Genomic DNA, 25,497 nt, shown 5'->3' on the forward strand with positions numbered 1-25,497 from the left:
ACTTCGGTTCCCAGGAGCCTTTCCCAGCCCGGCTGACCGGTAGGGGAAGTGCGCTGACTCCCTCCGGGCGCCTGCGGCCCCTCCCTCACCTGCCACAGGCCCCGCCCAGTGGCCGCCGACACACGGAAACAGCGGAGCCCGGGGCCATGGAAGAAAACCAGGCCTGGGATTCGGGAACCTGGAGCTCCCCTGGGGGGTGGCTGCCCTCGCGGGGGGCCAGAGAAGGTGGGGGGCCGGGGGGGCGTTCAGAGCCATCCAACCCTTGGGCTGGGAGGGAGTCCGAGGGGATGGGAAGGAGAGAGGAGGACCAGGCCCTGGGTCTGAGGGAGGAGAGGCTGGGGGACCCCTGGGTCTGAGGAATGAGGGGCAGGGGGGACCCCTGGGTCTGAGGGAGGAGGCGCTGGGGGGACCCCTGGATCTGAGGAGGGGCTGGGGGGACTCCTGGATCTGAGGGAGAAGGGGCTGGGGGACCCCTGGGTCTCAGGGAGGAGGGGCTGGGGGACCCCTGGGTCTGAGGGAGGAGGGGCTGGGGGAACCCCTGGGTCTGAGGGAGGAGGGGCTGGGGACCCCTGGGTCTGAGGGAGGGGGGGCTTGGGGGACCCCTGGATCTGAGGGAGGGGGAGCTGGGCCTGGCCCCCTGGATCTGAGGGGGAGGGGCTGGGGGACCCCTGGGTCTGAAGGAGGAGGGACTGGGGGAATCCCTGGATCTGAGGGAGGAGGGGCTGGGCCTGGCCCCCTGGATCTGAGGGAGGAGGCGCTGAGGGGATCCCTGGATCTGAGGGAGGAGGGCTGTGGCTGGCCCTCTGGGTCTGAGGGAGGAGGGGCTGGGGGACCCCTGGGTCTGAGGGAGGAGGGGCTGGGGGGACCCCTGGGTCTGAGGTGGGGCTGGGCCTGGCCCCCTGGGTCTGAGGGAGGAGGGGCAGGGGGAACCCCTGGATCTGAGGGAGGAGGCGCTGGGGGGAGCCCTGGGTCTCAGGGAGGAGGGGCTGGGGGAACCCTGGGTCTCAGGGAGGAGGGGCTGGGGGACCCCTGGATCTGAGGGAGGAGGTGCTGGGGGGAGCCCTGGATCTGAGGAGGGGCTGGGTCTGGGGGAGGAGGGGCTGGGCCTGCCCCTGGGTTTTCCTAGCCTGCCACCCTCCTGCCCAGGCCAGTCTCTCTCCTCGGTGTTGAATGAGCTCCCCAGTGCTGCCACCCTGCGCTACCGCGGCCCTGGGGTGCCGCCCTGGGGGGCGCCGGAGGAGGAGGATGAGGAGGACAGAAGGAGCGTCCAGACCTTGGCGGAAGCTGCCCACAAGGAGCTGCAGGAGCCACAGCCCTCCCGGGCACTGCCCTGGCCCATGCAGGCCAGACGGGTGCACAGGTGAGGCCCAGCTCCCGCCCAGGGTCCCCAGGGCCCTGCAGCTGGGCTACCGGGGCGCCTTGAGCTCCGTCTCCTCCCCGCTCTGTCGGCCGGCTCTGCCTCGGCCCCTCTGTGGCCTCGTGGGGGCCCTCCCCCCCTCCCCTTCCCTCCCCTCTCCTCTCTCCCCCCCATCCCTTTCTTGCTGCCCTCACGGTGCTGTCTGCTTTCCACCCCCCCCCCCCCAGTCTTGCTGTGGGTCCCCTGTCTCCCAGGCCTCACCTGTCTTCCCCACCCGCAAGCCTAGCCTTCTTCGCCTCCGTCGCCCTGTCTGTCTGAAACCTCATGGCCTCTCCACCTCCCCACGAGGAGCCCTCCCCTGGCTGCCCTTGCATTTGTCCATAGCCCTGGCCCCTCGGGAGCCTCGGGGAGCCGATTCCACATCTCTTAGCCAGGAACTTTGTATCCACCTTGATTCTGCTGCCGCTGGAGGTTAGGTGCACTTCCTTGTGCTTGCTACAAAGTATTCTGTGTCACTTCCCTGTCGCCCAGCTGGGCTCTGCAGGCGGCCGGCCCCGCTGGGGCTGGTAAGCCTGACCTCTTCTGTCCGACTTGGTTTCCCTCCCAGGCAGAGCCAGGCCTGGGACCAGATGGCCTACAGAGCCGGATCCAGCAGGACCCAGTGGGCCCAGCTGCTTCGGAGGTCCCAGGAGAAGACGATGGAAGGCTTGGGCACTCTGAAGCCCTGGGCATGGACCCTGAAGAGGATCGGGGGTGCGAGGGGTTGGGCCCGGTGTCCCGGGGGAGGGGTCTCAGAGAGGAAGGGCTGGGAGCCCTGGATGTGGGGAGGAGGAAGCAGGTGTTGAAGCTGGAATTGAGGCTGGGGGTCGGGACTCCTGAGGAGTAGCCTGGGCTCCAGCCCAAACGGGGGTCGGGCCGGCTGCGCCTGTCTCTGCTGCCCCCTGCTGGCCAGTTTGGCGCCTGCACGGTGTCCTCACTTCTGTCTGCTGCCCCCTGCAGGCCAGTTTGGCACCAGCACGGTGTCCTACTTTTGTCTGCTGCCCCCTGCAGGCCAGTTTGGCGCCGGCACCGAGTCCTACTTCTCTCTGCTACGGTTCCTGCTGCTTCTGAACGTGCTGGCCGCAGTGCTGGTGGCTTGCATGGTGCTGCTGCCCACCTGGCTGGAAGGGGCTCCCCCGGGTCCCCCGGGCCCCGACACCGCCTCACCCTGCGGACCCTATAACCCCGGCACCCCGGGCCTGGTGTCCTTCCCCTCCCAGCTCTTCAACTTGCTCTCGGGACAGGTGGGTGTCGGGCCCCTGGGGAGGTGCCCGCGCCCACCGCAGTCCCCCTGCACCCTGCGCATGCCTGTCTCTCCCCAGGGCTACCTGGAGTGGTCCCCTCTCTTCTATGGGTTCTTCCCGGCCCGCCCCAACCTGGCCGTCGCCTACCTGTGCTCAGCCTTCGCCATCAGCATCATCAGCCTCGTGCTCATCCTGCAGCGGTCAGTGCACCCCAGCCCTCCCGGCCCGCGGAGGGGGCAGCAGGGGGTTGAGCCCCTCCCCCTCAAGAGCCCCGTGTCTTGCTGTGGTCTTTCATCTGCTTGAGCTGAAAGGAGGTTATTTTTTTAAATATTTATTTATTTGAAAGAGTCAGAGAAAGAGAGAGAGAGGGGGGTCTTCCATCCCCTTGTTCACTCCCCAAATGGCTGCAACGGCCAGGACTGGGCCAGGCCAAAGCCAGGTGCCAGCAGCTTCATCTGGTCTCCCACGTGGGTGCAGGGACCAAAACACTTGAGCCATCTTCCATTGCTTTCCCAGGCACAGTAGCAGGAAGCTGGATGGGAAGTGGAGCAGCCAGGACTTGAACCGGAGCCCATATGGGATGCTGGCATTGCAGGCGGCAGCTTTACCGGCTACACCACAGCGCCAGCCCCACCACAGGGCTTTACTGAGCACCTCCTGGGTGCAGGGCCTCGTCCTAAATGGTTGGGACTTGGAGCGTGGGGCTGACTTGGAGGCCAGGGCCAGGCTGTGTAGTTATCAGGTGGTCCAGGAATGCCTCATCGAATATCATTTGAAGGAGATACGGGGATAGAGAGCGGGAGAGCGAGCGACGGAGATAGATGTACACACAAGGGAGACAGGGAGGTCTTCCACCTGCGGGCTCCCTGCCCTGTAACAGCCAGGTCTGGCCAGGCCCGCGCCGGGAGGTGGGAACTCCATCCAGGTTTCCCACGTGGGTGGCAGGGTCTTCAATCCTTGAACCTACACCTGCTGCCTCCACAGGTGTGTATTAGCAGGGAGTGGATCCGAGACAGAGCCAGGACTCGAACCCAGACCCTGCAGTATGGGGTTGTAGCCGTCCCAGGTGGCGCCGTGCCTGCCGTGCCACACGCCTGCCCTGAGAACAGGAGGCGCAAGCCGAGACAGAGGAGGAGGGAGTTTTAGCGGAGCGGAGCAGACCCTGGGGGGAGAGGGCTCCAGGCGGAAGGCACAGCCGGAGCAGGGCGGAGCCAGCCTGGCAGGTCGGATGGGCGTGGGTGCCGGTTCCTGAGCTAAGGACCCTCCTGATCTAACTTGGGTTTTGGAGATTCCTCCGTGGGTTTGTGTCGGGGGGAGGGAGGGAGTTCACAGGAGGAACAGGGCAGAAGAGGTGGGAGAGCCGGGAGAGGCGATGGCGGCTTGGACTTGGGTTCTAGGCGCACGGTGGTCACAGGGGGTCAGTGTTGGGGTAGTTTTCATTTTTCAAAGCGTCACACGCGTGAAGAGACGGGATGGCCATGTCGTCATCCGCCGAAGCCGTGTCCCTTCTGCGCTCGCCGTGGGTCGCCGCGGGTGTTTCTGTGGTTTCTTGGACCTCCTCTATGCAGAGACTCGGGGGGTATTTTGAGGGGAGGGGTTGCTACACAGACTGTGGGAGAGAGTGGAGGGCTAGCACGAGGGCCGGCGGTGGGGAATTCGGGGGCAGAGTTGTGACTTGGGGTTAACTTGGGGAGCTCTTAGGTGAAAGAGGAGGTGAAAGCCGCCCACATGGGCGCAGAAGGGGCTCTGGATCCCAGATCCGTATCTGGCTCCGATCTGGGTGAAAGCCACCCACGTGGGCGCAGAAGGGGCTCTGGGTCCCAGATCCGTATCTGGCTCCGATCTGGGCGTTGAGATGAGGCCAGGTGATCCCGTGATCCCAAGAGAAGGGAATGTGTACAGGAAGCAAACCTTAAAAGAAAAGAGTCTGCTAGGTGCACCAGGGCCTGGGGAACCACCTGGGGGCCCGCACAGCTGGGTAGAGCTTGGAGAGTGTGTGTGGGGGGGGGCGGGTCAGTGGTCACTGGAGGGGCTGGGAGGTCCTAGAGACCCCAGTGGCGCCGGGACAGAGCCAGGCCAGCCACCTGTCTGTGGAGAACCAGCAAGTCGTGCGCTTCTCTCCCAGGGTGCTGGGGTCTCTGTGTCAACCAGGTAGCCCAAAAGCAGCTGTGGCCAGTATGTAAGTGATAGGCCCAATGAAACTGTCTGCCAAGCACAGGCCTTGGCCCACACCGCGAGAGAGACCAATGGGTGGGGGCCTCAGGAGACGGAGTGGCCAGCGAAGGCCCCTCTGAGGCCCCGAGACAGAGAGCAGGGAGACGGAAAGCAGCCGGCCAGGTGAGTGGCCGCCAGCACTCCAGGCCGGTGTCCCGGAGGCGAGGCTGGGGAGGTAGGGCAACAGGACTTGAACTTAAAGTGCTTTTATTTATCCGAAGGGCAGAACAGGAGAGAGAGGGAGAGAAACGGGGAGGGGGAGGGGGAAAGGGGAGGGGAAGAGGGAGAGAAGAAGTGGGGTGGGGGAGAGGAACAGGGAGAGACCTTCATCCACTGGCTCCTTCCCCGACAGCCGGGGCCTGGCCAAAGCCAGGGGCCAGGAACTCGTGCCAGGTCTCCCGCACAGGTGGCGGGAGCTCAAGCACTTGAGCCAGCACCTGCTGCCTCCCAGGTGCAGTAGCAGGAAGCCGGATTGGAAGGCGGCGGGGCGGGGCTCCACCCCAGGCACTGAGCTGGGGGCGGCTTAGCCCACCGCACCACCACAGCCGCCCGGATCCGAGCCTTCAAAAGCAGGTGGGCCCTGGCTGCTCCCGCCAGGAAGGGGGCTCAGCTGCCCGACCAGCGAGAGGCTGGAGGGTAGGTTTAACCAGGAGACACCCTCTGGCTGCTGGCACGGGGACAGAGTGGAGCTTGCCAGGGGACCAGGTGGGTGTGCTGTGCACCTGCCAGGTGAAGACGTGGGCCTCCTTCCCTTCCCTGGGTCTCCATCCCCTCCCGTCTCTCCAGGTTGTTTGTTTATTTTGGTTTCCTGTGTTGCTGCTGCTCCTCCCCTGCAACCCCCGCCCCTCTGGGTCCATCTGGGAGCCCCTCCCGGCCTTTGGAGCGGCTGGCCAAACGCCCACGGTCTCGGGGCTCTTGTCCCCTGGCTGCCCCCACTCCCACTCGAGGCTGCCCTGGCCCACGCCATCTCGCGGGTCTCCCTCTCCCAGCTCCGTGTCCGGCCTGAAGCAGACGCTGCTGGCCGAATCGGGGACTCTGACCAGCTACAGCCACCGAGTGTTCTCGGCCTGGGACTTCGGCCTCCGCGGGGACGTCCACGTGCGGCTGCGCCAGCGCAAGATCCTGTTTGAGTTACAGGTGCGGCCGGGGGCGGGGCGCGGCCCTCCCCATCTGGGGACGCGGCGGAGATAGCGCAGGGCCCGGCTCAGCCCTGCAGACGGGGCTGCGAGGAGGCCGGGGAGGGTGCCCAAGGTCGAAGGGTGCAGGGAGGCGCCTTGGCTCCGAGCGCAGCGGTCGGCGCGCTCCTACAAGGCGGGCCCTGACCTCGTGGGGATGGGGCGGGGCCTGGGGTACCGCGCCAGGGCGCACAGGGGCGAGGCTGGACTACGCTAGGCAGGGACCCGGGGCGGGGGCGGACCCCACGAGGGCGCGGGACGCGGCGGGAACCAGGACTGTACAGAGGCCGGTGGCGGGCGGCGTCAGGTCCATTTGAGGAGGGGCTTCGCGCCGCCCGTCCCAGGCCGACGCCCGTGTCTCCCGGCCTCAGGTGGAGCTGGAGGAGGCGGCGGTGCGGCGCCGGGCTGCGGTGCGCACGCTGGGCCAGCGGGCCCGCGTGTGGGCGGTGCGCGCGCTGCTCAACCTGCTGGTGCTGGCGCTCCTGGGGGCCGCCTTCTACGGCATCTACTGGGCCACGGGGTACACGGTGGAGCTGCAGGTGCGGGGGTCGCGGACGCAGGGAGGGGCGGGGGGCGCCGGGGCCTGCCTCCCGCTCACCCGCCCCCGCCCTCCTAGGAGGCGCCCCTCGTGCAGCGGGCGCCGCTGCTGCGCCTGGCCGTGAACTTCCTCCCGTCCGTGTTCATCTCGGCGGTCAACTTCGTGCTGCCCCCCGTGTTCAAGGCCCTCGTGCCGCTCGAGGGCTACACGCGCAGCCGCCAGGTCGTTCTCCTCCTTCTCAGGTCCGGGCCGCGGGGGCAGGGGAGCGGGGCGCGGGCCGGCCCCGTCCGTCCGTCCGTCCGCCCGCCGGCCAGCGCCCCGTCCCGCCCCCAGGGCCGTGTTCCTGCGCCTGGCGTCGCTGCTCGTCCTGCTCTTCTCCCTGTGGGCGCAGATCACGTGCGGCGGCAGCGCCCAGGCCGAGGACTGCAAGGCCTGCGGCTACAACTCCAAGGAGCTGCCGGTGGGAACCCGCGAGGGGCGTGGGGCTGGGGGCGGCGGGCGCGGAGCCGGGTCCCGGGGGTCCTTCCGACGCTCTCGTCCTGCAGTGCTGGGAGACCCGCGTGGGCCAGGAGATGTACAAGCTCCTGCTCTTCGACCTGCTCACCGGCCTGGCGGTCACGCTGCTCATCCAGTTTCCGCGCAAGTGAGAGCCCCGCCCACACAGGAGCAGGCCCCGCCCTCGCCGCGGCCACGCCCCGGGATTCCCTAGCGCCACAGACCACGCCCCCATGCCTAGACGGAGGCTTTTCTGGCCCCGCCCAGGACACGCCCCCACCATGGCGTGGACTCGGGAGCCCCGCCCCCACCGCAGGCCACGCCCCAGCCTAGTAGGAGGCTTTCCTCTGGCCCCGCCCAGGACACGCCCCTCCGCGGCGGCGTGGCACCTTGGGCCCGCCCCCAGCCCGCGCTCCCCTGCGATTGGCGGGCGGGACGGCGGAGGCGGGGAAAGCGCGGCGGCCCGCCCGTGACTCCGCCCGCCGGCCGCAGGCTGCTGTGCAGCGGCTGCCCCGGCGCGCTGGGGCGCGTGGCGGGGACGCAGGAGTTCGAGGTGCCGGACGAGGTGCTGGGACTCATCTACGCGCAGACGGTGGTCTGGGTGGGGACCTTCTTCTGCCCCTTACTGCCGCTGCTCAACACGGCCAAGTTCCTGCTGGTGTTCTACCAGAAGAAGGTGCGGGGGCCGGGGGCGCGGGGGGCGCCCGGCTCCAGGTCCGCCGCGGACGCTGCGCCCCAAGCCGCCCCTGCCCTCCCGCCCGCAGGTCGCCGTCTTCTCCACCTGCTCCCCAGCCTCCCGCACCTTCCGGGCCTCCACCGCCAACTTCTTCTTCCCCCTGGTGCTGCTCCTGGGCCTGGCGGTGTCCGCGGTTCCCGTGCTGTACAGTATTTTCCTGTGCGTGAGCCCCGCCCTCCGCGACCACGCCCCGCCTGACTCCGCCCCGCCCCGTGACCCCGCCCGTCTCCCCCCGCAGCATCCCCCCGTCCAAGCTGTGCGGCCCGTTCCGCGGGCTCCCGTCCATCTGGGCCCAGATCCCGGAGGCCATCAGCGGCCTCCCTCAGAGCTCCCAGAACGTCCTCTTCTTCCTGGGGACCCAGGCGTTCGCTGTTCCCCTGCTGCTCATCTCCAGGTCAGGGGCCTGCGACCAGGGAGGGGGCTGCCCGCCGGGACCCCGGTGTGAGGAGGGACGGGGGGCGGGAGCAGGGCCAGGGCCCCCGGGTGTGAAGAGGAGGGACCCGGGGAGGGGTCGGAGGGCACGGGGAGGGTCAGGGTCCGGGCCCCCGGGTGAGGAGGAGGAGGGACCGGGGTGAGGAGGAGGAGGGGCCGGGGTGAGGAGGAGGAGGGACCCGGGGAGGGATTGGAGGGCACGGGGAGGGGGAGGGCCCCGGGGTGAGGAGGAGGGACCCGGGGAGGGGTCGGAGGGCACGGGGAGGGGCAGGGTCCGGGCCCCGGGGTGAGGAGGAGGGACCCGGGTCCATGCACATGCCCATGCCCATGCCCGCGCCCGCGCTGGGATGATGAGGCCTCCCCGCCCGCAGCATCCTGCTGGCCTACACCGTGGCCCTGGCCCACTCGTACGGACGCGTCATCTCCGCGCTGAGACGCCAGATGGAGACGGTGAGCCGGGCGGGCCCTGGGGCGCGGGCGCCCGCGGCCGGCCGCCCCTCACGCCCTCACGGCCCCCACGGCCCTCCCGCCCCCAGGAGGCGCAGAACAAGACGTTCCTGGCCCAGCGCGCCGTGGCGCTGAGCGCGGCCCGCGCGGCGCGGACCCCCGGGCCGCCGTGATTTCGGCCGGAAGATGGAAGCGCGGGAGGAGACCCCGCCGCCAGGCCCCGGGCGCTGTACCGAGCCTTTTCCTCGGATCAATAAACGCAGAAGAGGCTGCCGGGCTCTTTCAAACCCGGGAGCGAGCCAGTCAGATTTATTGGCTTGTGTGTGCGTGTTCCGCGAGAGGACGTGACGTGCGTGCTGGCCAATCGGCGGCCGTATTCCGCTGGGTCAGGGGCGGGACCACTTGTGATTGACTACAAACCTTAATAGCGGTCGCTAGGCAACACCAAGCGTCAAACGCCAGGGATTCGCTGTGATAGAGAGCGTCTCAGCCAATCATCTCTCCGCCGACCCGGCGGGGGCGTGCTAATCACAGTCCAGAGCCAACCCGTAGGCGTGGCAGGGACAACCGGAAGGGGCGCGCCCCAGGCCAATCGGAAGTGCCGGGAGGCGGGACTGCAAGTCCGCGGACGGCCACGGCGCCATGAACATCTTGCCCAAGAAGAGCTGGCACGTTCGGAACAAGGACAATGTGGCCCGCGTGCGACGGGACGAGGCCCAGGCCAGGGAGGAGGAGAAGGAGCGGGAGCGGAGGGTGCTGCTCGCGCAGCAGGAGGTAGGCTGCGGGCCCGGCCGGGCGGAAGTGGCGGCGTTGCGCAGGCGCGGGGCGGCCCGGGCCCGGGGGTGTGCTGGCGGCGCGCGCCCTCGCCCGCGGCGGTGTCCGGGGGGCTCGCCCCGTACGGGCGCGGCGGGGCCCGAGGTGGCCGGGTCTCCCGGTGCCTCGGGGCAGCCCGGGCTCTAACCCAGCGCCTCACAAAACGCCGGCCCCGTTTCCGTGGCTTCTTATTTTTTCATGTGTATTTGAAAGTTGAGAGCGAGGACGGCCTTGCACCTGCTGGTTCACCCCGGGTGGCTGCTTCCAGGTCCCCCGTGGGCGCGTGGGTGCCGGGGCCCAAGCACTTGGCGAACTGCAAGTGGAGCAGCCGGGACTCGAACCCGTGCCCGCGGCGGTGGCTTAACCTGCCAGGCCGCAACGCGGGCCCCTGTCATGGTCTTGAAAGGCAGTTATGAGATGAGAGAGGGCGGTCTTCCATCCGCTGGTTCACTCCCCAAGTGGCCACAGTGGTCAGGGCTGGGCCAGGCCACACCCAGGGGCCCAGAGCCTCTTCCAGGTCTCCCATGCGGGTGCAGGGGCCCAAGCACCTGGACCATCTTCCGCTGCTTTCCCAGGCCACAGCAGAGATGGATCGGAAGTAGAACATCGGGGTCTCGAACCGGCGGCCACGTGGGGCAGTGGCTTTACCCCCTCTCACACAGCACCGGCCCCCTGTAGCCATCTTTAAAAGGTTATTTTATTTGAAAGGGGGGTGACCCAGACCCAGTCACCGCTGCCAACTGCAGGTTCACCCCCAGGCTGAAGCCAGGGGCTGGGAACGCAGCCCGGGCCCGGCCACGCCCACGCCCACGCCCACGCGTGCAGCGGCAGCAGCAGGAGCGGCAGGTTGGCGGCGACTGCTCCAGCTGGCAGCCCTCGGGCCGGCCCAGGGCCCTCCTCTCCCCGAGTCCTCCCTAACCCTCGACTCACTCCTGGAAGGGCAGCCGTGCCGTGGTCAGCACCAGGAGCCGCTCCCGACAGCGCTGCTCTCCCCCCAGGCCCGCACAGAGTTCCTGCGGAAGAAGGCCAGGCGCCAGCAGGCGCTGCCCGAGCCCGAGGCGGCAGAGGCGGGCGCCCTGAGCGCCGGCCCGGTGGACCTGCTGCGGGGGCTGCTGGAGGACGGGAAGGCGGCCGGCGGCAACAAGGAGCACGAGGAGGAGCAGCGGCAGGAGAAGGTGAGCCGGGCCGGGGCGGCTGGGGGCAGCTCGGGGGCCAGGCCCACCGCAGGGCGCCCCCCCCAGCTCTGCCTCTACCCTGCAGCGGGCCTTGGGCTGGTCCGGGCGACAGTGCTGGCCCCAGAGCCCCGGGGCCTGGCCTGAGATCCCCGCTCCTCGCTGCCCCCAGGAGCGGCGAGAGCGAGCGCTGGGCATCCTGACGTACCTGGGCCAGAGCGCGGCAGAGGCCCAGACGCAGCCCCCCTGGTACCAGCTCCCTCCGGGGCGAGAGGCCCCCCCACCCGGCCCAGGCCCGGATGAGAAGCTCAAGAGCCGCCTGGACCCCCTGCGGGAGATGCAGAAGCACCTGGGGAAGAGGCGCAGCGGCGACAGGGACGGCCCGGGCGGCAAGGAGAGGAAGGAGGGACGGCCGAAACCGCGGCCCCCCGGGTAAGGAGGCAGGCCGGCCCTGGGCATGGCGGGGCCACGCTGGGTCCTGTGGGAGCCCTGGTCCGGGCGGCTGGACAGAGCGGGGGCCTGTGTGCACCAAGCCCGCCCCCAGGCACGCCTGTCTCCATCGCATCTGCTGTGTGGTAGCAGGGGGCACGAGCTGTGGGCAGGCGGCCGAGGAAGGGGTCTCCCGGCAGGCTCTCTGACTTCTCTCCCCCAGACCCCCGTCCCTGGAGCAGCTCCGAGCTCAGCGTCTCCGGCGGGAGGCGGCCGAGAGGGCTCGGGCCGAAGCCCTGCTGGCCCGGGTGCGAGGCCAGGCCCCCGGGCAGGGTCAGACAGAAGAGGAGGAGCTGGACGACCGGCGGCGGCGGTACAACTCCCAGTTCCACCCCCAGCTGGCCCGGCGCCCCCGCGGTCGCGACCCCCACCTCACCCCCGACTCCTGAGGGGTGCAGGAGAGGCTGCTGCCAGCCGTCATATAAAACTATTTATTCATAAATATTTTCCAAAATGAAAATACGTTTACCAAAAAATGTCCCTCACTGGGGAGGGGAGGGGGCAGCCCTCGCCCCTGGGTCCCCAGGGTGGGGCTGAGAGGAAGAGAAGCCTCCCGGCCCCTCCCGGCTTCCTGGGGGAGGGGGTGCTCCAGGACCGGGGTCAGCATGCGGGGCGGGGGGGCCGGTGTCACTGGAGGTCCCGGTCCTCCAGGTAGCGGTACTCGAAGGTGAAGCCTTCCTTCTTCCGCTGGCCCCACTTCTCGTAGTCAAAGTAGATGTAGGTGCCCTGGCCGGGGAGAAGGCGGTCGGTGAGTGGGCCGGGCCAGCAGCCAGGGGACTGTCCTCAGGGCCGCTGGCTGGGACGAGAGGCCTCGAGGCACAGGTGCCACCACTGCTCTGGGACGGATGGCTCGGCTCGGAGCCTGAGCTGAGCCGTGAGCAGGGACAGGCATGTTCTGGGTGACGGCGCGATGTAGCTCGGCGGGAGGCCCTGGAATGGCCCGACTGGCTACCAGGGCAGCACAAGTAGGCCAGTCGAGGACCTAACACGGCACCACCACGAGGTGGCGCCGGGGGGACACCACGGGAGCGCAGCAACTCAGCAGCTGGACCACGGACGCCCATGACGCCGGGCACGGAGCAGGCACCACTGCCACTTAGACGTTGTCAACTCATTTAATCCTCATAACAGCGGCGCAGTGGGTCCTGACACCCACTAGGCTTACAGGGAGGGACGGCGAGACGGGTTCAGGGGATGTGCCCACGGTCCCCCCCAGGAGCCGGCTGGGGGTGCGGGAGAGGCAGGCGTTTCCAGTCAGTGAACGATTAAAACGCGAGAAGGCCATTTTATGCAGCTCCCCACGGAGGGTCTGCCGAGCCCCTGCTCTGCTGGGTGCTGGGGGACGGAGGGGAGGGGCTGTCACAGCGACACAGCACCAGAAGCTGAGAGCGCCAGCCGCGCCCATGCTCGGGGCGGGGAGGGGGGAGCGTGGCGCTGGGCCGAGCGGAGGGGCAGCCGGCCGGGACCCTCACCTGCTCAAACTCGTCGGTGATGGTCTTGGGCTCCTCGTGCCTCTGGAACCACATCATGTACTTGGTGTGGAATCGCCACGACTGCTTCTTCAGGGCCTTGGCTGCCAGGTACTGCGCCTTAGTGCCCTGCGGGAGGGAGAGGTCAGGGGCCGCCCAGCAGCACAGCAGGTGCCCGGGGGCTGGGGCAGGCCCCAGGCCCTGCTGCAGACCACAGCTGGGCCGGACAGTCCTCCTGGAGACGGGCTGGGGGCGCAGAACCACTGCTGCTCAGAAGGGAGGCGGGAGGTGGAAGTGGCTTGAAGAGAAGCTAGCGTGGGAGGAGAGCCAAGAGGGGGCGACGGAGAGAACTTCTAAGCAGGGGAGAGGGTGGGGGCAGGAGCAGGCTCCAGGAGCACTGACTATGCGCTCACGGGCAGAGCGGGGTGGGGTGGGGGGGCTAAGTGAAAGGGCCTGGGACGGGCCACAGAGGCCACCCTCAGCCCAGGTGTTCAACAGGGGGCTGGAGTAGGGACAGGTGTGGCCCCAGGAAGGGGGTGCGGTCCCTGGGGCCGAAGGGCACTGCCCGCAGGGGGAGGGTGGTGGCGGTGGGGCCCGGGGCCCCGCTGTACCTCCAGGTAGTAGAAGATGAAGAAGAGCGTCTCTGTGGACAGGCGCTGGTAGAACTCCACGGTGTCTGAGTGTGGGGGCGGCATCTGGTGGTGGTAGGGGGGCGTCGGGCAGGGGTTCCTGGGGAGGTACTGCCTGTGGGAGCAGCAGGGCTGTCAAGGCCGAGCCCACCTCCTGTGGAGCCCCGGGCCGCTCTGCCGCCGCCTCCCTCGGCCCGGCCCTCACCGGATGCGCTCCGAGTCGGAGGGGTGGGGCATGTGGTGCCAGGCGGCCTCCTCCATGGCTTGCTGGTAGAGCTGCTCCTTGGTGAGGGGCACAGGCCCCAGGGGACACACGCCCAGCGACAGCGGTATGTTCACCTCCGACAGCTGCAGGGGCGGCTGGGCTGAGGCTGGAGGCGCGGACGTGCTGCTCAGGATGATGTCTGTGGGGAGGGGCCCTCGGTGAGGCGACGGGGCCGGCCCTGCTCCTCCAGCTGCCCCCTCCCCACCCTCCTGACCCTCACCTCGCTCGGTCAGGTGCAGCGTCGGCACAGGGTCCTCGATGCCAGAGCTGATGGCCGCCCGCTCCGCCATGGACTTCAAGGAGCTCAGAGGCTCGGGGGCCTGGGGGGGAGAGGGCAGGGTGAGAAGGGGCTGGCCTAAGTGCCTGCGGCAGACCTGGGCTGGGGTGAGGGGTACAGCCTGCCTAGGCCCTGAGTGTTCTCGCCCACCCCTCCGTGAGGGCTCTGGCTGTGCCCTGCAGCCCCCAGCCACAGAGGCACATCTGGTGCCATGGGCTCCCACACACCGGGAACCCACACGCTCAGGACCCAGCGCAGAGAACAGCACTGTGCAGGAGTCACACAAGCAACACCACACCCTCCTCCAAGGACAGCCACTGGCTCTGAGAACACCCGCTCTACTGCCTAGGAACCCACAGCGTCGCCACCGGGGCCCTCAGCCCCAGTCCTGAGTGGTTCTGCGTGCAGTCCCAGCTGCCTCTCGGCCCACGCCTCACAGGGCAGCCAGCATCCTACATGGGCTCCCTGCTGCTGCACCCGGGAAGGCAGCAGAGGACGGGCCAAGGGCTGGGTCCCTGCACCCACATGGGAGACCTGGACGGCGCTGCTGGCTCCTGGCTCTGGCCTGGCCCAGCTCTGGGAAGTCAACCAGCAGATGGGAGACCTCTCTGCACGTCACCCCCTGGGTGGGGCCCTGCGCGGTCATCCGCCCTTTCCCACACACACTCTCGCTAAGGCCGCCCCTCACCCACTGCACTGGCTCTTTTCCTTCCCCAGAGCTGTGGACCCTCTCTGAGAATCTCGAAGCTTTTTCCTCTTTCCAGAAAAGCCCACATGCCATGCGTTTTCCACCTACAGCCTCGGACACGTCCTCCCAGGAAGTGGAGGTGACAGTGAACCCTGAGAGGGACACAGCCCCTGCCCCACCCCAACTAGAGTGGGTGCCGTCTGCGGCCCTCAGCCCCCACCACCCTGCACAGCCTCGGCTTCAGCGCTGGCCCCTCTCCAGTCCTCCAACAGAGGCTGCCTCATCAGACACCAATGGCCCAGAGCTGATGGCAGTGTTTCCTGACTGCCATGGCTTCTGGGAGGCGGGGACAGGTCACGTGGAGCAGAGCCCCGTGCGTCTTGTGAGAAGACACGAGGACAGGATGGGGGGCTGGAGCCGTGGGGGCACGAGAGCCCAGCTGTCAGGGCAAGGGCACACAGAAAGCCCCAGAAGAGACCAGGTTGGTGGCGGCGGCACGGGAGCCCTGTGGAGCAAGGACAGCTGGGCCAGGACAGAGACCCAGGCTCCCCCAGAACCCACCTTGATTTCCGGGGCGGTGGTGAACTGCGGGGGCCCATTGAGCAGCGCACTGGCTGCCTTGGCCTCACTGAAGCTGGGCGTCGGGGAGCTGGGGGGGTTCACAGGCAGCGGCACCAGGAGGCTGGGTCCCCCCGAGGTGTTCCCTGAGCCTGGGGCCACGCCCCCAGCACCTGCTGGGGCTGCTGCACTGGGCTCCTTCCTGGAAGTGGGGGGAGGGACACGAGGGGCTCAGACCACCACCCTGGCATCACTGCTTATCAGAAAGGCAGGCGGCCTGGGGAGCTCGGGGGCTGGACAGAGGCCATAGAGCTCACAGGGGGGGACGGCCCCTCCCCCGCAGAAGCTCGACCATTTCCTCTGGGAGCCGGGTAGACCCCATGGAATGCTCTGACCTGTGATCTGGGGCGCTGGGGACGAGGAGGGCTATGGCACATTTCACTGTGGAAAAGGGGACAGCGGCCCCCCAGAAGTGGGGCAAAGAGTGTGGAGGGCACACTCACGAGTGTGCTAAAGGCCAAGGGCTGTGCACACACGTCCCAGGCAAGGAGACAGGCGGGCAGATGGGCAGCAGGGGTGCCATTCGCCACCACCCACCGCCCACCACCCACCTCCACGGGGGCCAGGACACTCACGAGGTGCTGGGCGGTGGGTTGTGGGGGCCCGAGGGGGCGCCCAGGGCCTGGCTGCTGGCACTGCTGCCCCCGCTGCTGCTCAGGGCCACCTCTGCTGGGCTGTCTGCCACGACTGAGCTATAACCTGTGGGAGGAGGAGTGGTTAGAAAGGAGCCGGGGGCTGCTGCCCACCCTGCCCCCAGCCCACACCGCTGCCCACTTACTGGTGGCGCCGTTCTGCTTCCCAGAGCCTCCACCGGCGCTGCTATTGCTGCTGCTGCTGCCGCCACCGCCGCCTCCCCCGCTCGGCTGCACACTGGGGGGCCGGGGCTGGGCGGAGCTGGGCCCGCTGGGGGCCGAGGGGGCCACTGCCTGGGCATAGGGGGCGGGAGTACCCGAGTTGTGGCTGGGAGCTGGACTGGCCTTGGGACCCAGGGCACTTGCAGGTGCTGCTGGGGTGGGGGCCCCGTTGTTGCCAGGGGCAGCGGTCAAGGCAGAAGCAGCAGGCGGGGGCCCGGAGGAGTAGGTGGGCGGCACAGCCGGGGACTGAGGATGCTGGTTGCTGTGGACAGGCTTGGAGCCGTTTTTGGCTGGAGACTGCAGGGGGAGAGGACAGAGGGTCAGGACCGGGGGCGGCAGCTCCCCTCTGACCAAGCCCACCAGCCTCCACGCGGGCCTTGCTGACCCCGCCCTCCTGGCCTCAACCACATCCGTGCTTCACACACCCACGTTTACTTCCAGCCTGGACGCCCCCACGGGTGCCACGCAGTCACGTGCACACGGCTCAGCCGTCAGCCCGCAGGCGCCAGTGGGGGACTCCCAGCAGCCGAACACCCACAGACCGTGCTGAACGTCACTGGAGCCTCTGCGGGGCTCCAGGTGACCAGCTCTCTGCACGGGAGCGCCGGGGCCTCCCCACGGCAGTCACACCACCAGCCCACACCCTGGGCGCTGCTCGCCACGAGTACCCCGCACTCAAGAGCCAGGGGACCGGCCACCCCTTCCTCCCCAGGACCACGGCTGGGCAGTGGGGGCCGGGGAGTCTGCCTGCGCGCCCCTCCTCCGCCACTCAGCAGCCCGCTCTCTCCTCCAGGACGTCCCTCCCGTCAGCCACAGTGGGGCACAGGCCCGACCCCCCCTGCCCAGCACCGCGTCCCACACTGTGCTCCTCTGAGACTGCACCAGGCTATGCTGGCCAGGGCTAGTGCAACCCCTCGGCACCACACAGGCCCCTTTGGTCTTCTGACCCCTCAGCCAGGCAGCCCCAGGCTCTGGGTGCACAGTCAAGCACTGGCCCTGGACCCGGCGGGCCTCGCCTCGCCTCGCCACGCTGCCTGGACCCCTGCCCCAGCCGCTGCAGCCCTCCTCCAAGACCCCTCGCACGTGCTGCCCGTTGCCCCGCTCTGCGTCTTGGGCCCAGCCAGCCTGTGGGCACCGCGGAGTAGGGGGGCTCGGACCTACCTGGCTCACTTCACTATCTGTCGAGCGTCCCCTCTTCTTATCGTCTTCCGAGTTCTCCTGAGGGGGAGGGGGAGGGGGAGTCGGGCTGCTGAGTGACCTCTGGGGCCTCAGAGTCCAGGCTCTGAAACCTGACCCTCCGGGTCCCTGCGCCTACCTGGCCTGGCCCTCAGCTCCCGGAGACACCGCCCACAGCCGGGCCCCCCGAGGGTCCAGGACCCAGAAGCAGGGAGGCCCCTCAGCCACCCCACAGCCTAGGCCCCGGGGCCTCACCGTGGTGCAGTTGGCCGGGCTGGGCGGGATGGGCGAGCTGGAGGTGGTCGAGGTGGGCGTGCTGCTGGACTGGTTGAAGATCTCATCCTCCATGTGGCTGTGGCTGGGGGGGGAGGTGGCGACCAGCGCCTGTGCTGTGGGGGCAGGGGGGCGTGTGCTTAGCGGGCTGGGGCTGGGGCAGGAGCCGGCCCGGCCCGCTCCCGCAGGGCGACCCCAGGCCTCACGAATGTCCTCGAGGTCCAGGTCGTCGTACAGGAACTCGTTCTCCTCGAAGTCGGGGTCCTGGGACGAGTCGACGTAGTACTCCACGTCGTCCTTGATCTTGCGGATGGCGTCCACGAGGATGGAGTCGTTGTCCAGCATGCGCAGGATGGTCTCCAGCATGCGCACGTGGTAGCGGTGCTTCTCGATGTGCCGCTTCAAGCCCTCGATCCGGTCCTGCTTCTGCTGGCGAGCCCAGGGCCAGGCTCAGGGGCTGCCCAGGGCCGGCCCGCCCCCGCAGAACCGTCCTCCCGCTCCAGCCCCTCCCTGAGCAAGGCCCGACACCCCCGGGGCCCCGCTGCTCTCTCCACAGAGCCCTTCTGAACCCAGCACTCCCTGGACACCCAGAGGCCCGCGCCAGCCCCACGCCTGGCCCCTAGGAGCCTATGCAGCAACCCTGGCCCCCTTCTGGGGTGCACACACCCCACTCTCCACCTTGTCCCAACAGCAACCTCCATTCAAGGGTGCCATGTGGGGTCCTGCCATCCCCAGCCCCGCTCGCTCCCCTGCCGGGAGCCCAGGTTCAGAAGCCCGGTGCTCCGGGCAGGGGACACAAGCCCTTCAGACGCTGACAGCCTGGCCCCGGCTCCAGATCCCCCCTTCAAGTCTCAAGTCTCTGGTTCGCAACTCTGGCCCCGGCCCTGCAGCCACCCAGGGGACCTGCCCTGCGTGCCCTGCCTCTCCTGGGCCAGCAAGAACAGGTAGGTCATACCCCTCTGCCCCAACACCTGACAATGCCCCCTTTCTGGGATCCAACCCCCAGAGCACCCTCTGGGCAGCTTCCCTGCTGGCTCCCAGAGTCCTGCCTTGTCCACACGGCCACCTCACCTTGGGACCTGGGGCCTTCTGAGGGCCAGGAAGCCTCGCTCCCACTGCTCTGACAGCCCCACCGTCTTCCCACATAGCCATGGCCGAGAGCCTGCCCGCCTCCTCCCTGCACCGCACCCCGTGCGGACCGCCCCCCCACTCACATCCTTGTCGCCCTTCTTCTTGCGCGTCTGCACGGACAGGGACTCCACCTCACTCTCAAACTGGTCCACCTGCATGTTGAGGGTGTCAATGGTGTTCTGGGGAGAGAGGCGGGCTGTCGGGCCGAGCTCCTGGGTGGGCTGGGCCAGGCCCCCGCGCTCACCTCCTCTTCTCTGCCCAGCTCACCGTGAGCCACTGGCCAACCTCTTCCTTCTCCTTCTGGGCAGGGTCCACCTTCTGGGCCAGGCCCAGGCCCTCCTTGCTATAAGCTTTGGTTTTGGTCTCTCGTTCCACAACTTTGAACCGCTCCATTTGCTGTGGAGAGCGCAATCGGCAGGGGCTCTTGAAGGCGGAGGGAGCGGCCTCCGCCTTCCCTCGGGGTGGACGCCTGACTGCTCTCAGTCCTCTGCGGTCCGGGAACCTGGCCACCTGCCCCCGGGGGCCCCAGGCCCCGGGCTCCTACCGTCTCGATGAGCTTGCGGTTGTCTATCAGCTGCCTCTTGTCCTTGATCTCGTTGGACGCCACCCATGTCTTGATCTGGTCCCTTAGCCGCTGCAGATGGGAAGAGCAGCAGTGGGCCTCCAGCGCCCTCAGCGCCCTCTGCTCCCGGGGGCCCAGCAGTCCACGCCCCGGTCCCTCCGCCCACAGGACACAGGAGTCCGGCCCAGCCCCTCACTTGCAGCTTCTTAATCTCCTTCTTCAGGTCGGCCTCATACTTTTCTTTCTGGTTCGCGTTGGCTGCGTTGTGGAGCTGAGGGGTGCAGAACTCGGGGTCAGCGCAGGACCCGCGGTGGGGGCACAGGTCCAGTCTCCCTCCTCCTCAGCTGGGTGCTGGGACCCTCGCTGCCCAGACCCAGCTTAGAGCTGCTTCTCCTGGGCCCAGCACCCAGCACGCGGCCCCTCTCCTGGCCACAGCCCCGTACCTTCTGCCAGATGTCTTCAAACTGCTCCACGCCCTCGGACACCTTCTTGAGGCAGCGGTCAATCTCACCTGGCAGAGGAGGGCGGGGTGAGGGCCCTGCCGGGGCAGCAAGCGGCCCGAGGGGGGCCCAGGCCAGCGGCCGCGGCACACCAGGCGCCCAGCCTTGTACCTTGGAGTTTGCGCTTGTCCGCCATCTTCCCAGCCCTACAGACGCACTCTCTTCATACTCCCTTGGAGACGGACGCTGCTGGAGACACAGGCAGGAGTGAGCGTCTGCCCGCGCCGACCCGCCGGCCAGGGCAGCAGCGCACGGGGTCGGGGAGACGAGCCCTCCATCCGAGCGGCAGCCAGGCCCGGGCCCAGGCCCTGCCCCCGCCGCCGCCCAGCACCAGCCCCGGCGAGACGCTGGAGATCTCTTGCGATCTTTCGTGGGTCTTCAACCAGGAAGTGGGGAATTCCTAGGGCATGGAACCCCTTCTCCCCAGAAGACGAACGAAGACCTCCAGAGCAGGGTAGTCACACAGCATGCGGCGACCGAGGGACAAAGGTGCTGGCCCTGGGGACCACGCCATGCCTCCCTCAGACACGTCGGGGACTAACGGGACCGGGCCTGGGGACCACGCGATGCCTCCCTCAGACACGTCGGGGACTAACGGGACCAGCCCTGGGGACCACGCGATGCCTCCCTCAGACACGTCGGGGACTAACGGGACCGGGCCTGGGGACCACGCGATGCCTCCCTCAGACACGTCGGGGACTAACGGGACCGGGCCTGGGGACCACGCGATGCCTCCCTCAGACACGTCGGGGACTAACGGGACCGGCCCTGGGGACCACACGATGCCTCCCTCAGACACGTCGGGGACTAACGGGACCGGGCCTGGGGACCACGCGATGCCTCCCTCAGACACGTCGGGGACTAACGGGACCGGCCCTGGGGACCACACGATGCCTCCCTCAGACACGTCGGGGACTAACGGGACCGGGCCTGGGGACCACGCGATGCCTCCCTCAGACACGTCGGGGACTAACGGGACCGGCCCTGGGGACCACACGATGCCTCCCTCAGACACGTCGGGGACTAACGGGACTGGCCCTGGGGACCACGCGATGCCTCCCTCAGACACGTCGGGGGACTAACGGGACCGCGCCTGGGGACCACGCGATGCCTCCCTCAGACACGTCGGGGGACTAACAGGACCGGGCCTGGGGACCACGCGATGCCTCCCTCAGACACGTCGGGGACTAACGGGACTGGCCCTGGGGACCACGCGATGCCTCCCTCAGACACGTCGGGGGACTAACGGGACCGCGCCTGGGGACCACGCGATGCCTCCCTCAGACACGTCGGGGGACTAACAGGACCGGGCCTGGGGACCACCAGATGTCTCCCCTTTCAGACACATCGGGGACTAACAGGACTGGCCCTGGGGACCACGCGATGCCTCCCTCAGACACGTCGGGGACTAACAGGACTGGCCCTGGGGACCACGCGATGCCTCCCTCAGACACATTGGGGACTAACGGGACCGGGCCTGGGGACCACGCGATGCCTCCCTCAGACACGTCGGGGAGTAACGGGACCGGGCCTGGGGACCACGCGATGCCTCCCTCAGACACGTTGGGGACTAACGGGACCGCGCCTGGGGACCACCAGATGCCTCCCCTTTCAGACACGTCGGGGACTAACGAGATCAGCATTCGCTTGGGCTAGATGTAGGTCTGCGCATGCGCCACGGGGGAGGAAATGGACCCAGCTGGACCACACACAAGTGGGCCTCAGAGCAGAACCCGAAAACCAAGAGCAGCTCACACTCCAAACCCCGAGGAGGGCTAGAGCTGGGGTCACACGGGAGGAGACCGAAATCTCGCCGAGGCAGGAGAGTGAAAACCTACCTCGGCCGTGAGGCAGGGCTCTGTGCTCACAGGAACCCCGTGCCGGAGTGGCAGCGGGGACTGGGGCAACAGGAGCCACCAGGCAGGCCCAACCTGAGCCGGGGGCGTCTGCACCCTCACGGCAGTCACAGGCAACCCACGGGCTGGGGCCAAAAAGGAGTTCCCAGGGCCTTTCGTCCAGGGACGGCCGCCCTCGGACCCGTCAGGGAGCCCCGGGGAGGGCTAGCTTAGGAGTCTGAGCTGCCGGAAGGGGTCCCCGCCGCCAGGGCCAATAAGCAAGAGCCAGGCAGCGCCCGCGCTCCCCTGCCATGGGCAGGAACAGCCCGCCCAGGGAGCAAGAGCCACAGGCAGGCGTCCCACGAGGGGCACCTGGGACGGTCCTGCCCCACAGGGCCTCGCCCGCTGGAAACGCAGCACGGGGCTGGGTGTCCACACCTAACCCCGGAGGCCGCGGTCCCACACAGGCTTCAGGACAAGGGGCAGCTGACACTCTCCCACAGGGCCCACGGTGGGCGGAGGCAGGTGGCAGCGGCCCCGCAGACCTGAGGGAGCCGAATCTCGGGGTCGCCTGCGGGCCACACGCGGGCCATTCCCAGACCAGAGTCTCGGAGGCCATGCACAAGGAGGGGGCACGTCCCGACGGGGGAGCCCACAGCAGAGCGCGCGGAAGGGAGCCTGAGCTCCAGCCCCCAGCGCTCAGCAGCTCTGGGGCCCGGGCAGCAGGGAGGCTGGAGAGCGCGCAGGAGGGCGCCAGCTCTCACACCTGTCCCAGCCCCTCGGCACCAGCAGCAGGATGGAGCGGGCCCGACTCCGAGCGGGCAGCTGCCCAGAGAGGCCGGAGCTGGCCCCCGGAGGAACCCAGCCTCGGTGCCACAGCAAGGGGAGCCCACGCTCTGGGGCGGCACGCGCGGACAACCGGGGCTCTCCTGCAGCACCGCCCCCCCCTCCCGTGTCCAGGGAGGCCTGGCCCCCCACGAGCACGCCTAAAACAAAGGGACAGTACTGCGGGCAGCTGCCCCGCCTCCGCGGGTCCCCAGGACGAGTGGGTGCGGGCAGCAAGCCGCCACCACACACCTTCGGAAAGACCTGTCCCAAAGCCCTCTGATCGCTCTGATCCGGGCGACCCCGAGTCCCAGGGGCCTGAGGACCCCCGCCCTGGTCAGGAGAGGCCAGGGCAGCTTCAGTCCCCACGGCAGTGACCGCACAGGGTCTCGCACCGGCCACCAGCGCCCGCGGCCCCTGCTGAGCACAGCCCCTTGGCGTTCAGTCTCGTGCCGGGGAGAAATGACAGGTGGAGGGGAGAATTAACAGGGGCCAAATGCGCCCCGCGGGTCCTAGGCCTCACGGCTGGCGGGGACCCCTCCCACCCAGGACAGGGGCCGACACCAGTATCCAGGAGGGCAGGGGAGGCCACAGCAGGCCCGGCCCAGGCAGCACCTTCCAGGGCGCGCGGGAGCTGATCAAGGACCCCTCCCCCAAAGGGCAGGTTCTGCTCCGCGAAAGGGGAGCCCAGCACGGGCACGGAGACCGGAGGGAGCAAGTTCCCCGAGACGGGCCCGGGTCCCTGCGACCCGGGGCAGCTCGGCGCACAGCCACCCGCGAGGGAGGCAGCCACATCCCGCAACGCCAGCCGCACCCCCTCCATCCCGCCCCGTGCGCTGCAGGGCGCGCGAGCCCCGGCTGTCCCGGGACCTCGCACGGGGCGACGCGCAAACTTTGCGGCTGCCCACGGAAGGAGCCGGTGTCCTTCCCGCGGGCGCTCCCGCAGGGCCTGCGCCCCCCGCGCCGCCGGGGTCCCCCAGCACCAGGGGCTGAGCCCCGAGGAGGCGGGCACCTGCGCCGCGGCGCCTCCATCCTGCCGGCCAGCAGCAGCCGCCGCCGCGGCCTCGCACCCGCGCACCCCTCCGGGAGGGGGTCCCGCAGCGGAGGCCACGCGGGGCGGGGGTCCGGGCGCGGGAGGACGCCGGCGGCGCCGAGGGCGTGAGGGGCCGAGCCGGGTCTGACGGAGGGGCCGCCCCCGGCCGCCCGGAGCCCCGCGCGACCGAGGCGGCAGCAGGGGCCGGGCGGCGGGGCATGTCGCGACAGACGGCGGTGTCGCCAGGGCGGGAGGCGGCGGGGAGGGCGGCCGAGGCGCCGGGGGAGGGGAGGGGAGGGGTCCGGCCCAGTCGAGCCTGATGCTCTCACCACAGGAGCTGGCGCCGCCGCTGAGGAGCGTATCGCGATAGCCGGGGGAGGCGAGCGCCCGCCGCCTTTTTCTCGCGCCCCGGGCCCGGGCGCTATCGCGATAGCGGCGCGAAGCGGAAGTGGGGCTGGGGGAGTGGGCCCGGGGTTGTTCTGATGACGGGGGTCGGGGCTCAAGGGAGGCCGCGGCGTCTGCCGATGGCTCCGCGGAAGCTGACCGGGCCCGGTCCAAGATGGCGGCGGCGGAGGAGGCCTCCCCTCCTCTCTTCTCGTCTCTGGCGCCGACCCGCCCCCGTGCCCCGAATATAGGCCCGTCATTGCTCCTGCTGCACGTCGCTCTTGACCGTAGGACGCTCCTTATTGGTTTCTGGCAGGGATGAGGCCGGCCCCCTCTCGCAGATTGGGCAGTCGCACCAAGGCGCGGCGTTCGATTGGCCTCCCGCGCAATCTGCTAGGATTGGCTCAGGTTTTCTTCCCCGCTCCGCCTCCTCCTCCCGCCTTCAAGGCACAACACGCCAGCGCGAGGGCCCGTGCGTCAATCAGGAGGCATGTGTTGTGCTGATTGGATTTGCCCACCCCCTCCTCTTGCAAACCCATTGGTCGCGGGGAGGAGCTAGGCTGATCAGGGGCGGGAAGTCGTCCGTCAAGTTTAGGGTCGCTTTTAATTGGTTGCGAGACGATTCTCTGCCCTGAAGCCATTGGTTGGCCTTAGAGGTGGGTGGGGAAAGCGGAGGAAGGCATGGAGAGTGGGCGTTAAAGGCCGCGTATCTAATGAGAGACAGGTGCCTTCAAAGCGGGGGCCGAGCCGAATCAGCTGCCAATCAAAACAGCCGCTGGGCCAAGGGGGCGGGGCTAGGCAGGAAAGCCCACCCCTCTCGCGCCGTTGGTCCTGTCTGTTAGCATTTATCTCAGCCTGGCCAATGGCGTCAAGAGTAGGCGGTACCCGTTCAGGGAGCGTGTGACAGCGGGTGTGGCCTGCAGGTGCGGGTCTCGGTCGCATCGTTGCTTACCCGCTGCGTCCCGGCCCTGTCCGTTGCATCTTCTTTTCCCAAGTGCCTCTGATTGGCACACCTCGGGAAACGGCCCAGGTAGCGCCTCCGAGGCCGCTGGCACGGTGCACGGCTGGCCAGGGGCAGGCGTGGGGGCTTTGCCCTGCCGCTGCCTGGTTCCGGGCCGGGAGGTGGGACCGTCGCCTCGGGCTCCCGAGCGTCCTGGGGCCCCTGCGGACGGCAGCAAGGAGATCGCGCCCTTCGGTCCACCTGTGCCTCTAGCTCCGCCCGCCGTCTCTCCCTGGGGTGGACTGCCCGCGGGAGCCGTGCTGGGACGGGTCGGTGCACATCCACCATCGCTTCCGCGATCACGCGGTGTGCTGGATGAGCCGAGGTGCTGTAGCTTCCGTGAACCGGGAAGCGCTGGCCCGGAGCCACACACACAGTCGGGGCGGGGAGGGCAGAGGTGCTCGGTTCCTCGCTAGGTGGGCCAAGAGTGAGATCAGTCCGGGGGAGATGCAAACAAGTACTGAGCCATTCTGCACCGCGCATCAGTCAGGTGCAGGGAGGGTCGCTTGTACTCCCCTGCTGGGGTCCTGAGAGGAGCCCTGCGCCGAGGGAGGGACTGGGCGCGGGAGACCTGCAGAGTGGTGATGGGGGCGGGTCCAGAGTGATGCTGTCAAACCTGGCTGCCGCACATGGGAACCACCTGCGGGGCTCACGCTAAAGCACCGGAAGCCGTCTCGGTGGTGGCGGTGGCAGGGGAGCCACCTAACAGGAAGTGCAGCACAAACGTCACTTTGAACTTGTTGAGATGCAGTTTGAGCCCCACCTCAGACCCACTGAGTCAGGACCTGGGCTCAGCAGCCCTCCAGGTAATTCCGAGCGAGTGAAGC

General features: G+C 68.7%; 3 protein-coding genes across 9 annotated transcripts; 2 read left to right on the forward strand and 1 right to left on the reverse strand.

Annotated features, from left to right (window-relative positions):
- Positions 1-70: 70 nt before the first annotated feature.
- On the forward strand, positions 71-16,558 carry TMC4 (transmembrane channel like 4). Of its 2 annotated transcripts, XM_070062889.1 has the most exons (16): positions 71-225; positions 1,147-1,360; positions 1,965-2,110; positions 2,408-2,640; positions 2,719-2,840; positions 5,844-5,991; positions 6,401-6,568; positions 6,646-6,809; positions 6,901-7,027; positions 7,113-7,210; positions 7,555-7,738; positions 7,827-7,957; positions 8,037-8,192; positions 8,602-8,680; positions 8,767-8,863; positions 16,547-16,558. In XM_070062889.1, the coding sequence occupies exons 1-15, from the start codon at positions 147-149 to the stop codon at positions 8,848-8,850; spliced, it is 2,133 nt and encodes a 710-aa protein (XP_069918990.1). In that variant the 5' UTR covers positions 71-146; the 3' UTR covers positions 8,851-8,863; positions 16,547-16,558. The 2 variants fall into 2 exon arrangements, with proteins under 2 accessions (XP_069918990.1, XP_051685481.2); XM_051829521.2 differs by lacking the exon at positions 16,547-16,558 and having other exon boundaries at positions 8,767-8,985.
- Positions 9,320-11,540, forward strand: LENG1 (leukocyte receptor cluster member 1). The gene is given in 4 exon segments (NM_001171392.1): positions 9,320-9,451; positions 10,489-10,665; positions 10,835-11,094; positions 11,315-11,540. Coding segments are annotated over 4 exon segments (795 nt in total).
- On the reverse strand, positions 11,569-23,895 carry CNOT3 (CCR4-NOT transcription complex subunit 3). Of its 6 annotated transcripts, none has more exons than XM_008251644.4 (18): positions 23,616-23,895; positions 19,705-19,782; positions 19,537-19,604; positions 19,290-19,364; positions 19,076-19,165; positions 18,799-18,927; positions 18,615-18,710; positions 17,607-17,826; positions 17,383-17,516; positions 17,113-17,169; positions 15,876-16,248; positions 15,673-15,796; positions 15,041-15,239; positions 13,735-13,834; positions 13,455-13,653; positions 13,232-13,364; positions 12,624-12,749; positions 11,569-11,877 (listed from the first exon to the last, which is right to left on the reverse strand). In XM_008251644.4, exons 2-18 carry the CDS (start codon positions 19,727-19,729, stop codon positions 11,779-11,781), a joined length of 2,247 nt encoding a protein of 748 aa, XP_008249866.2. In that variant the 5' UTR covers positions 19,730-19,782; positions 23,616-23,895; the 3' UTR covers positions 11,569-11,778.
- Positions 23,896-25,497: the final 1,602 nt, after the last annotated feature.

This window comes from Oryctolagus cuniculus, chromosome 18 (genome assembly GCF_964237555.1).
Source record: "Oryctolagus cuniculus chromosome 18, mOryCun1.1, whole genome shotgun sequence".
In the NCBI taxonomy this organism is placed as follows: Eukaryota; Metazoa; Chordata; class Mammalia; order Lagomorpha; family Leporidae; genus Oryctolagus; species Oryctolagus cuniculus.